At 50.5% G+C, this 12,785-nt stretch overlaps 1 protein-coding gene across 1 annotated transcript in view; it reads right to left on the bottom strand.

Moving 5' to 3' along the window:
• LOC139253669 (tyrosine-protein phosphatase non-receptor type 6-like) overlaps positions 1–12,785 on the bottom strand; it is a 148,869-nt gene that overhangs the window by 60,922 nt on the left and 75,162 nt on the right. The window contains exons 8-9 of the mRNA XM_070873507.1: positions 4,755–4,834; positions 1,642–1,800 (exon numbers count right to left, since the gene is read on the bottom strand). Coding sequence (XP_070729608.1) covers positions 1,642–1,800; positions 4,755–4,834 — 239 coding nt within the window. The remainder of the gene's footprint in view (positions 1–1,641; positions 1,801–4,754; positions 4,835–12,785) is intronic.

The following is a 12,785-nucleotide window of genomic DNA, read 5'->3' as shown; positions in this document are numbered from 1 at the left end:
AATATCCCACACAGTCTAATCCCACTCTCCCCCCTTTAATATCCCACACAGTCTAATCCCACTCTCCCCCCTTTAATATCCCACACAGTCTAATCCCACCCTCTCCCTCACTCCCCCCTTTAATATCCCACCCAATCTAATCCCACTCTCCCCCCTTTAATATCCCACACAGTCTAATCCCACTCTCCCCCCTTTAATATCCCACACAGTCTAATCCCACCCTCTCCCTCACTCCCCCCTTTAATATCCCACACAGTCTAATCCCACTCTCCCCTCTTTAATATCCCACCCAGTCTAATCCCACTCTCCCCCCTTTAATATCCCACCCAGTCTAATCCCACTCTCCCCCACTCTCCCCCCTTTAATATCCCACACAGTCTAATCCCACCCTCTCCCTCACTCCCCCCTTTAATATCCCACACAGTCTAATCCCTCACTCCCCCCTTTAATATCCCACACAGTCTAATCCCACTCTCCCCTCTTTAATATCCCACCCAGTCTAATCCCACTCTCCCCCACTCTCCCCCCTTTAATATCCCACACAGTCTAATCCCACCCTCTCCCTCACTCCCCCCTTTAATATCCCACCCAGTCTAATCTCACTCTCCCCCACTCTCCCCCCTTTAATATCCCACCCAGTCTAATCCCACTCTCCCCCATTTAATATCCCACCCAGTCTAATCCCACTCTCCCCCTCTCACTCCCCTTTAATATCCCACCCAGTCTAATCCCACTCTGCCCCACTCTCCCCCTTTAATATCCCACCCAGTCTAATCCCACTCTCCCCCATTTAATATCCCACCCAGTCTAATCTCACTCTCCCCCCTTTAATATCCCACACAGTCTAATCCCACCCTCTCCCTCACTCCCCCCTTTAATATCCCACCCAGTCTAATCCCACTCTCCCCCATTTAATATCCCACCCAGTCTAATCCCAATCTCCCGCCTTTAATATTCCACCCAGTCTAATCCCACTCACCCCCTCATTCCCCCCTTTAATATCCCACCCAGTCTAATCCCATTCTCCCCCCTTTAATATCCCACCCAGTCTAATCCCACTCTCCCCCACTCTCCCCCCTTTAATATCCCACACAGTCTAATCCCACCCTCTCCCTCACTCCCCCCTTTAATATCCCACCCAGTCTAATCCCACTCTCTCCCACTCTCCCCCCTTTAATATCCCACCCAGTCTAATCTCACTCTCCCGCCTTTAATATTCCACCCAGTCTAATCCCACTCTCCCCCTCACTCCCCCCTTTAATATCCCACCCAGTCTAATCCCACTCACCCCCTCATTCCCCCCTTTAATATTCCACCCAGTCTAATCCCACTCACCCCCTCATTCCCCCCTTTAATATCCCACCCAGTCTAATCCCACTCTCCCCCCTTTAATATCCCACCCAGTCTAATCCCACTCTCCCCCATTTAATATCCCACCCAGTCTAATCCCACTCTCCCCCTCACTCCCCCATTTAATATCCCACCCAGTCTAATCCCACTCTGCCCCACTCTCCCCCCTTTAATATCCCACCCAGTCTAATCCCACTCTCCCCCCTTTAATATCCCACCCGGTCTAATCTCTCTTTCCCCCTCACACCCCACACCCATGACTCCTTCGCCCAGCCAGAAATGCTGACTCACCCGACCCTTTTCCACCTCCCGGGTTGTCATGACGATGATGCGGGAGTTCTCTTGCCAAATCATCTTCCAGAAGTCGTTGACAGTGGAGAGCAGGCACCCTTGGGTGGCAATGCAGGTCTTCGGAGCCAGCCTGCCCGATCGATTCACCAGCGTCTCGGACTAGAAAGCAAATTGCGGGCAAATTGGGATCAGAAGGCAAGGGAGCCTTTGGAAATAGCGGATGCATTGACAGTCATTTTCCAACATTCCATTGACTCTGGATCAGTTCCTATGGAGTGGAGGGTAGCCAATGTAACCCCACTTTTTAAAAAAGGAGGGAGAGAGAAAACAGGGAATTATAGACCGGTCAGCCTGACCTCAGTAGTGGGTAAAATGATGGAATCAATTATTAAGGATGTCATAGCAGCGCATTTGGAAAGAGGTGACATGATAGGTCCAAGTCAGCATGGATTTGTGAAAGGGAAATCATGCTTGACAAATCCTCTGGAAGTTTTTGAGGATGTTTCCAGTAGAGTGGACAAGGGAGAACCAGTTGATGTGGTATATTTGGACTTTCAGAAGGCTTTCGACAAGGTCCCACACAACAGATTAATGTGCAAAGTTAAAGCACATGGGATTGGGGGTAGTGTGCTGACATGGATTGAGAACTGGTTGTCAGACAGGAAGCAAAGAGTAGGAGTAAATGGGTACTTTTCAGAATGGCAGGCAGTGACTAGTGGAGTGCCGCAAGGTTCTGTGCTGGGGCCCCAGCTGTTTACATTGTACATTAATGATTTAGACGAGGGGATTAAATGTAGTATCTCCAAATTTGCGGATGACACTAAGTTGGGTGGCAGTGTGAGCTGCGAGGAGGATGCTATGAGGCTGCAGAGTGACTTGGATAGGTTAGGTGAGTGGGCAAATGCATGGTAGATGCAGTATAATGTGGATAAATGTGAGGTTATCCACTTTGGTGGTAAAAACAGAGAGACAGACTATTATCTGAATGGTGACAGATTAGGAAAAGGGGAGTTGCAACGAGACCTGGGTGTCATGGTACATCAGTCATTGAAGGTTGGCATGCAGGTACAGCAGGCGGTTAAGAAAGCAAATGGCATGTTGGCCGTCATAGCGAGGGGATTTGAGTACAGGGGCAGGGAGGTGTTGCTACAGTTGTACAGGGCCTTGGTGAGGCCACACCTGGAGTATTGTGTACAGTTTTGGTCTCCTAACCTGAGGAAGGACATTCTTGCTATTGAGGGAGTGCAGCGAAGGTTCACCAGACTGATTCCCGGGATGGCGGGACTGACCTATCAAGAACGACTGGATCAACTGGGCTTGTATTCACTGGAGTTCAGAAGAATGAGAGGGGACCTCATAGAAACATATAAAATTCTGACGGGGTTAGACAGATTAGATGCAGGAAGAATGTTCCCAATGTTGGGGAAGTCCAGAACCAGGGGTCACAGTCTGAGGATAAGGGGTAAGCCATTTAGGACCGAGATGAGGAGAAATTTCTTCACCCAGAGAGTGGTGAACCTGTGGAATTCTCTACCACAGAAAGTTGTTGAGGCCAATTCACTAAATATATTCAAAAAGGAGTTAGATGAGGTCCTTACTACTCGGGGAATCAAGGGGTATGGTGAGAAAGCAGGAATGGGGTACTGAAGTTGAATGTTCAGCCATGAACTCATTGAATGGCGGTGCAGGCTAGAAGGGCTGAATGGCCTACTCCTGCACCTATTTTCTATGTTTCTATGTTTCTATGAGCAAAGCCACCGTCGCCCCTCCCCCACCCTCCGCGTCATGCACGCACTCACACGGAGCAGGAAAAGCCCAGGCTCCATTCCGGGCCTATGTTGGAGTGGGCCGATCTCAACCCGCATTGCTTCTCCTGATCCCTGTCCAGTGACCCCTGGGTTAGGGAGGGGGGTGAATCAGCCCGGGTTCCTGCTCCTGATCCCTGTCCAGTGACCCCTGGGTTAGGGAGGGGGGTGAATCAGCCCGGGTTCCTGCTCCTGATCCCTGTCCAGTGACCCCTGGGTTAGGGAGGGAGGGTGAATCAGCCCGGGTTCCTGCTCCTGATCCCTGTCCAGTGACCCCTGGGTTAGGGAGGGGGGTGAATCAGCCCGGGTTCCTGCTCCTGATCCCTGTCCAGTGACCCCTGGGTTAGGGAGGGGGGGTGAATCAGCCCGGGTTCCTGCTCCTGATCACTGTCCAGTGACCCCTGGGTTAGGGAGGGGGGGTGAATCAGCCCAGGTTCCTGCTCCTGATCCCTGTCCAGTGACCCCTGGGTTAGGGAGTGGGGTGAATCAGCCCGGGTTCCTGCTCCTGATCCCTGTCCAGTGACCCCTGGGTTAGGGAGTGGGGTGAATCAGCCCGGGTTCCTGCTCCTGATCCCTGTCCAGTGACCCCTGGGTTAGGGAGGGGGGGTGAATCAGCCCGGGTTCCTGCTCCTGATCCCTGTCCTGTGACCCCTGGGTTAGGGAGGGAGGGTTGAATCAGCCCGGGTTCCTGCTCCTGATCCCTGTCCAGTGACCCCTGGGTTAGGGAGGGGAGTGAATCAGCCCGGGTTCCTGCTCCTGATCCCTGTCCAGTGACCCCTGGGTTAGGGAGGGTGTGAATCAGCCCGGGTTCCTGCTCCTGATCCCTGTCCAGTGACCCCTGGGTTAGGGAGGGGGTGTGAATCAGCCCGGGTTCCTGCTCCTGATCCCTGTCCAGTGACCCCTGGGTTAGGGAGGGGGATGAATCAGCCCGGGTTCCTGCTCCTGATCCCTGTCCAGTGACCCCTGGGTTAGGGAGGGAGGGTGAATCAGCCTGGGTTCCTGCTCCTGATCCCTGTCCGATGACCCCCGCGTGGGGGCTGGTCTGGGTGGGGGGGGGGGGGGAATGTGCTGACTCGGCTGACGTGCTGCCCCCACAGTCGAATATCCTGCCGACGCACCCACTTGGGGAACGGTGTGGTGCGGGGGGGAGCCTCCTTCAGTGGTACGGCTACTAGGGGCAGCAGACAATCGGGGAAGTCCGATTCTAACCGCCCCCCCACTTCCATCAGCAGTGACAGTTAGCACCCTTGGGTGGGGGTGAGGGAAGGCGGGTGTGGAGGAGAGATTAAGATGATTCCGCTGACGTACCTTGATATAGTTGGCGTTGATGTAATCGGAGTAGGGGGCGCTGTCTTTATCCATGTGAAGAATCACCCTTGTGCTATCGACTTGGAGAGAGAGAGAGAGAGAGGGGACACAGTTAATGAGTCAATCTCCGAGCCTCCCCTCCCCCCACCCTTCATCGTAGGCAGTCCCTCGGAATCGAGGAAGACTTGCTTCCACTCTTAAAGTGAGTCCTTAGGTGGCTGAACAGTCCAATACGAGAGCCACAGTCCCTGTCACAGGTGGGACAGACAGTGGTTGAGGGAAGGGGAGGGTGGGACTGGTTTGCCGCACGCTCCTTCCGCTGCCTGCGCTTGCTTTCTGCACGCTCTCGGCGACGAGACTCGAGGTGCTCAGCGCCCTCCCGGATGCACTTCCTCCACTTAGGGGCGGGACTGGTCTTTGGGCCAGGGAAAGTTAGAAAAAGCTTTTGCAGATATATAAAACGGAGAAGAGTGACTAAAGTAAATGTTGGTCCCTTAGAAGATGAGAAGGGGGATTTAATAATGGGAAATGTGGAAATGGCTGAGACCTTAAACAATTATTTTGCTTTGGTCTTCACAGTGGAAGACACAAAAACCATGCCAAAAATTGCTGGTCACGGGAATGTGGGAAGGGAGGACCTTGAGACAATCACTATCACTAGTGGGGTAGTGCTGGACAGGCTAATGGGACTCAAGGTAGACAAGTCCCCTGGTCCTGATGAAATGCATCCCAGGGTATTAAAAGAGATGGCGGAAGTTATAGCAGATGCATTCGTTATAATCTGCCACAATTCTCTGGACTCTGGGGAGGTACCAGCGGATTGGAAAGCAGCTAATGTAACGCCTCTGTTTAAAAAAGGGGGCAGACAAAAGGCAGGTAACTATAGGCCGGTTAGTTTAACATCTGTAGTGGGGAAAATGCTTGAAACTATCATTAAGGAAGAAATAGCGGGACATCTAGATAGGAATAGTGCAATCAAGCAGACGCAACATGGATTCATGAAGGGGAAATCATGTTGAACTAATTTACTGGAATTCTTTGAGGATATAACGAGCATGGTGGATAGAGGTGTACCGATGGATGTGGTGTATTTAGATTTCCAAAAGGCATTCGATAAGGTGCCACACAAAAGGTTACTGCAGAAGATAAAGGTACGCGGAGTCAGAGGAAATGTATTAGCATGGATAGAGAATTGGCTGGCTAACAGAAAGCAGAGAGTCGGGATAAATGGGTCCTTTTCGGGTTGGAAATCGCTGGTTAGTGGTGTGCCACAGGGATCGGTGCTGGGACCACAACTGTTTACAATATACATAGATGACCTGGAAGAGGGGACAGAGTGTAGTGTAACAACATTTGCAGATGACACAAAGATTAGTGGGAAAGCGGGTTGTGTAGAGGACACAGAGAGGCTGCAAAGAGATTTAGATAGGTTAAGCGGATGGGCTAAGGTTTGGCAGATGGAATACAATGTCGGAAAGTGTGAGGTCATCCAGCTTGGGGGAAGAAAAACAGTAAAAGGGAATATTATTTGAATGGGGAGAAATTACAACATGCTGCTGTGCAGAGGGACCTGGGGGTCCTTGTGCATGAATCCCAAAAAGTTAGTTTGCAGGTGCAGCAGGTAATCAGGAAGGTGAATGGGATGTTGGCCTTCATTGCGAGAGGGATGGAGTACAAAAGCAGGGAGGTCCTGCTGCAACTGTACAGGGTATTGGTGAGGCCGCACCTGGAGTACTGCGTGCAGTTTTGGTCACCTTACTTAAGGAAGGATATACTGGCTTTGGAGGAGGTACAGAGACGATTCATGAGGCTGATTCCGGAGATGAGGGGGTTACCTTATGATGATAGATTGAGCAGACTGGGTCTTTACTCGTTGGAGTTCAGAAGGATGAGGGGTGATCTTATAGAAACATTTAAAATAACGAAAGGGATAGACAAGATAGAGGCAGAGAGGTTGTTTCCACTGGTCGGGGAGACTAGAACTAGGGGGCACAGCCTCAAAATGCCGGGGAGCCAATTTAAAACCGAGTTGAGAAGGAATTTCTTCTCCCAGAGGGTTGTGAATCTGTGGAATTCTCTGCCCAGGGAAGCAGTTGAGGCCTAGCTCATTGAATGTATTCAAGTCACAGATAGATAGATTTTTAACCAATAAGGGAATTAAGGGTTACGGGGAGCGGGCGGGTAAGTGGAGCTGAGTCCACGGCCAGATCAGCCATGATCTTGTTGAATGGCGGAGGGGCTCGAGGGGCTAGATGGCCTACTCCTGTTCCTAATTCTTATGTTCTTATGTTCAAAGGTGTCGGTGGGGATGTTGCACTTTATCAGGGAGGGTGTCCCTTGTAACGTTTCCTCTGCCCACCTGGGGCTCGCTTGCCGTGAAGGAGTTCCGAGTCGAGCGCTCGCTTTGGGAGTCTCGTGTCTGGGGAGTGCGGACGATGTGGCCCTGCCCAGCGGAGCTGGTCGAGTGTGGTCAGTGCTTCGATGCTGGGGATGTTGGGCCTGGTCGAGGACGCTAACGTTGGTGCGTCTGTCCTCCCGGGGGATTTGCAGGATCTTGCGGAGACATCGTCGGTGATATTTCTCCAGCGACTTGAGGTGCCTACTGTACATGGTCCATGTCTCTGAGCCATACAGGAGGGCGGGTATCACTACAGCCCTGTAGACCATGAGCTGGGGGTGAGATGCCTACTGTACATGGTCCATGTCTCTGAGCCATACAGGAGGGCGGGTATCACTACAGCCCTGTAGACCATGAGCTGGGGGTGAGATGCCTACTGTACATGGTCCATGTCTCTGAGCCATACAGGAGGGCAGGTATCACTACAGCCCTGTAGTAATACTTACTAAACCTACCATCATAGCCGGTCCCTAATCCAGATTTCACGCAAGAACATAAGAAATAGGAGCAGGTGTAGGCCATTCGGCCCCTCGAGCCTGCTCCGCCATTTAATACCATCATGGCTGATCCGATCATGGACACAGCTCCACTTCCATGCCCGCCCCCTTATCCCCTTATCGGTTAAGGAACTGTCTATCTCTGTCTTAAATATATTCAATGTCCCGGCTTCCACAGCTCTCTGAGGCAGCGAATTCCACAGATTTACAACCCTCTGAGAGAAGAAATTCCTCCTCATCTCAGTTTTAAATGGGCGGCCCCTTATTCTAAGACCATGCCCCCTAGTTCTAGTCTCCCCCATCAGTGGGAACATCCTCTCTGCATCCACCTTGTCGAGCCCCCCTCATAACCTTATACGTTTCGATAAGATCACCTCTCATTCTTCTGAATTCCAATGAGTAGAGGCCCAACCTACTCAACCTTTCCTCATAAGTCAACCCCCTCATCCCCGGAATCAACCGAGTGAACCTTCTCTGAACTGCCTCCAAAGCAAGTATATCCTTTCGTAAATATGGAAACCAAAACTGCACGCAGTACTCCAGGTGTGGCCTCACCAATACCCTGTATAACTGGAGCAAGACTTCCCTGCTTTTATACTCCATCCCCTTTGCAATAAAGGCCAAGATACCATTAGCCTTCCTGATCACTTGCTGTACCTGCATACTAACCTTTTGTGTTTCATGTAGAGGGATCCCCAGGCCCCTTGAAGTGCCGTAACCTACAGGACTACAGACCGAGAGCGGGAAAGTGTGATTAGACCTGGTGGCTCTTTGTCGGCCGGCGAGGACACGCTGGGCCAAAATGGCCCCCTTTCGCGCTGTAAATTTCGCTGATTCTATCTCTCAGTAACCATCAACTCGTCTGAAAATGTTTTCTGTTTTACACAGCTGGGTCTTTCCAGCCAGGCGATATAATCTGCCCGCCTGTGCGAAACTGGTTCACTGTGTCCAGTCAGTACGCAGGTACAGCAAGTGATCAGGAAGGCCAATGGAATCCTGGCCTTTATTGCAAAGGGGATGGAGTATAAAAGCAGGGAAGTCTTGCTCCAGTTATACAGGGTATTGGTGAGGCCACACCTGGAATACTGCCCTCAATACGGCCACCAAGCTCGTGGTCTACAGGGCTGTAGTGATACCCGCCCTCCTGTATGGCTCAGAGACATGGACCATGTACAGTAGGTATCTCACCCCCAGCTCATGGTCTACAGGGCTGTAGTGATACCCGCCCTCCTGTATGGCTCAGAGACATGGACCATGTACAGTCGACACCTCAAGTCGCTGGAGAAATACCACCAAGGTTGTCTCCACAAGATTCTACAAATCCCCCGGGAGGACAGACGCACCAACGTTAGCGTCCTCGACCAGGCCCAACATCCCCAGCATCGAAGCACTGACCACACTCGACCAGCTCCGCTGGGCAGGGCCACATCGTCCGCATGCCCCCAACACGAGAATCCCAAAGCAAGCGCTCGACTCGGAACTCCTTCACGGCAAGCGAGCCAAAGGTGGGCAGAGGAAACGTTACAAGGGACACCCTCAAAGCCTCCCTGATAAAGTGCAACATCCCCCACCAACACCTTGAAACATAGAAAAATAGGTGCAGGAGGAGGCCATTCGGCCCTTCGAGCCTGCACCACCAGTCAATAAGATCATGGCTGATCATTCCTTCAGTACCCCTTTCCTGCTTTCTCTCCATACCCCTTGATCCCTTTAGCCGTAAGAGCCATATCTAACTCCCTCTTGAATATATCCAGTGAACTGGCATCAACAACTCTCTGCGGCAGGGAATTCCACAGGTTAACAACTCTCTCAGTTTCTCCTCATCTCGGTCCTAAATGGCTTATCCCTTATCCTTGGACTGTGTCCCCTGGTTCTGGACTTCCCCAACATCGGGAACATTCTTCCCGCATCTAACCTGTCCAGTCCCGTCAGAATCTTACATGTTTCTATGAGATCCCCTCTCACCCTTCTAATTGAAACAACTGAACAAGTACTTTGGTTCGGTATTCACTGAGAAGGACACAAACAACCTTCCGGATATAAAAGGGGTCAGAGGGTCTAGTAAGAAGGAGGAACTGAGGGAAATCCTTATTAGTCGGAAAATTGTGTTGGGGAAATTGATGGGATTGAAGGCCGATAAATCCCCAGGGCCTGATGGACTGCATCCCAGAGTACTTCAGGAGGTGGCCTTGGAAATAGCGGATGCATTGACAGTCATTTTCCAACATTCCATAGACTCTGGATCAGTTCCTATGGAGTGGAGGGTAGCCAATGTAACCCCACTTTTTAAAAAAGGAGGGAGAGAGAAAACAGGGAATTATAGACCGGTCAGCCTGACATCGGTAGTGGGTAAGATGATGGAATCAATTATTAAGGATGTCATAACAGCGCATTTGGAAAGAGGTGACATGATAGGTCCAAGTCAGCATGGATTTGTGAAAGAGAAATCATGCTTGACAAATCTTCTGGAATTTTTTGAGGATGTTTCCAGTAGAGTGGACAAGGGAGAACCAGTTGATGTGGTGTATTTGGACTTTCAGAAGGCTTTCGACAAGGTCCCACACAAGAGATTAATGTGCAAAGTTAGAGCACATGGGATTGGGGGTAGTGTGCTGACATGGATTGAGAACTGGTTGTCAGACAGGAAGCAAAGAGTAGGAGTAAATGGGTACTTTTCAGAATGGTAGGCAGTGACTAGTGGGGTACCGCAAGGTTCTGTGCTGGGGCCCCAGCTGTTTACATTGTACATTAATGATTTAGACGAGGGGATTAAATGCAGTATCTCCAAATTTGCGGATGACACTAAGTTGGGTGGCAGTGTGAGCTGCGAGGAGGATGCTATGAGGCTGCAGAGTGACTTGGATAGGTTAGGTGAGTGGGCAAATGCATGGTAGATGCAGTATAATGTGGATAAATGTGAGGTTATCCACTTTGGTGGTAAAAACAGAGAGACAGACTATTATCTGAATGGTGACAGATTAGGAAAAGGGGAGGTGCAATGAGACCTGGGTGTCATGGTACATCAGTCATTGAAGGTTGGCATGCAGGTACAGCAGGCGGTTAAGAAAGCAAATGGCATGTTGGCCTTCATAGCGAGAGGATTTGAGTACAGGGGCAGGGAGGTGTTGCTACAGTTGTACAGGGCCTTGGTGAGGCCACACCTGGAGTATTGTGTACAGTTTTGGTCTCCTAACCTGAGGAACGACATTCTTCCTATTGAGGGAGTGCAGCGAAGGTTCACCAGACTGATTCCTGGGATGGCGGGACTGACATATCAAGAAAAACTGGATCAACTGGGCTTGTATTCACTGGAGTTCAGAAGGATGAGAGGGGACCTCATAGAAACGTTTAAAATTCTGACGGGTTCAGACAGGTTAGATGCAGGAAGAATGTTCCCAATTTTGGGGAAGTCCAGAACCAGGGGTCAAAGTCTGAGGATAAGGGGTAAGCCATTTAGGACCGAGATGAGGAGAAACTTCTTCACCCAGAGAGTGGTGAACCTGTGGAATTCTCTACCGCAGAAAGTAGTTGAGGCCAATTCACTAAATATATTCACAAAGGAGTTAGATGAAATCCTTACTACTCGGGGGATCAAGGGCTATGGCGAGAAAGCAGGAATGGGGTACTGAAGTTGCATGTTCAGCCATGAACTCATTGAATGGCGGTGCAGGATCGAAGGGCTGAATGGCCTGCTCCTGCACCTATTTTCTATGCTTCTATGTTTCCAAATTCCAGTGAATAAAGGCCCAGTTGATCCAGTCTCTCCTCATATGTCAGCCCAACCATCCCGGGAATCAGTCTGGTGAACCTTCGCTGCACTCCCTCAATAGCAAGAATGTCCTTCCTCAGATTAGGAGACCAAAACTGAACACAATATTCCAGGTGTGGCCTCACTAAGGCCCTGTACAACTGCAGTAAGACCTCCCTGCTCCTATACTCAAATCCTCTCGCTATGAAGGCCAACATACCATTTGCCTTCTTCACCGCCTGCTGTACCTGCATGCCAACTTTCAATGACTGATGTACCATGACACCCAGGTCTCGTTGCACCTCCCCTTTTCCTAATCTGTCACCATTCAGATAATATTCTGCCTTCCTGTTTTTGCCCCCAAAGTGGATAACCTCACATTTATCCACATTATACTGCATCTGCCATGCATTTGCCCACTCACCTAACCTGTCCAAGTCACCCTGCAGCCTCTTAGCATCCTCCTCACAGCTCACACCGCCACCCAGCTTAGTGTCATCTGCAAACTTGGAGATATTACATTCAATTCCTTCATCCAAATCATTGATGTATATTGTAAATAGCTGGGGTCCCAGCACTGAGCCCTGCGGCACTCCACTAGTCACTGCCTGCCATTCTGAAAAGGACCCATTTATCCCGACTCTCTGCTTCCTGTCTGCCAACCAGTTCTCTATCCACGTCAGTACATTACCCCCAATACCATGTGCTTTAATTTTGCACACCAATCTCTTGTGTGGGACCTTGTCAAAAGCCTTTTGAAAGTCCAAATACACCACATCCACTGGTTCTCCCTTGTCCACTCTGCGACTTACATCCTCATAAAATTCCAGATGATTTGTCAAGCATGATTTCCCTTTCATAAATCTCTGCTGACTTGGACCGATCCTGTCACTGCTTTCCAAATGCGCTGCTATTTCATCTTTAATTATTGATTCCAACATTTTCCCCACTACTGATGTCAGGCTGACCGGTCTATAATTACCCGCTTTCTCTCTCCCTCCTTTTTTAAAAAGTGGTGTTACATTCGCTACCCACCAGTCCATAGGAATTGATCCAGAGTCGATAGACTGTTGGAAAATGATCACCAATGTATCCACTATTTCTAGGGCCACTTCCTTGAGCACTCTGGGACGCAGACTATCAGGCTCCGGGGATTTATCAGTCTTCAATCCCATCAATTTCCCTAACACAATTTCCCGCCTAATAAGGATATTCTTCAGTTCCTCCTTCTCACTAGACCCACTGTCCCCTAGTACCTTCGGAAGGTTAACCTGGGAGTCCCTGGCCCAAAGACCAGTCCGCCCTAAGTGGAGGAAGTGCATCCGGGAGGGCGCTGAGCACCTCGAGTCTCGTCGCCGAGAGCGTGCAGAAAGCAAGCGCAGGCAGCG

This window comes from Pristiophorus japonicus, unplaced genomic scaffold, assembly GCF_044704955.1.
Source record: "Pristiophorus japonicus isolate sPriJap1 unplaced genomic scaffold, sPriJap1.hap1 HAP1_SCAFFOLD_497, whole genome shotgun sequence".
NCBI lineage: Eukaryota > Metazoa > Chordata > Chondrichthyes > Pristiophoridae > Pristiophorus > Pristiophorus japonicus.
The sequence above is the reverse complement of the archived record's forward strand: the minus strand, read 5'-3'. Positions and strand labels throughout refer to the sequence as shown.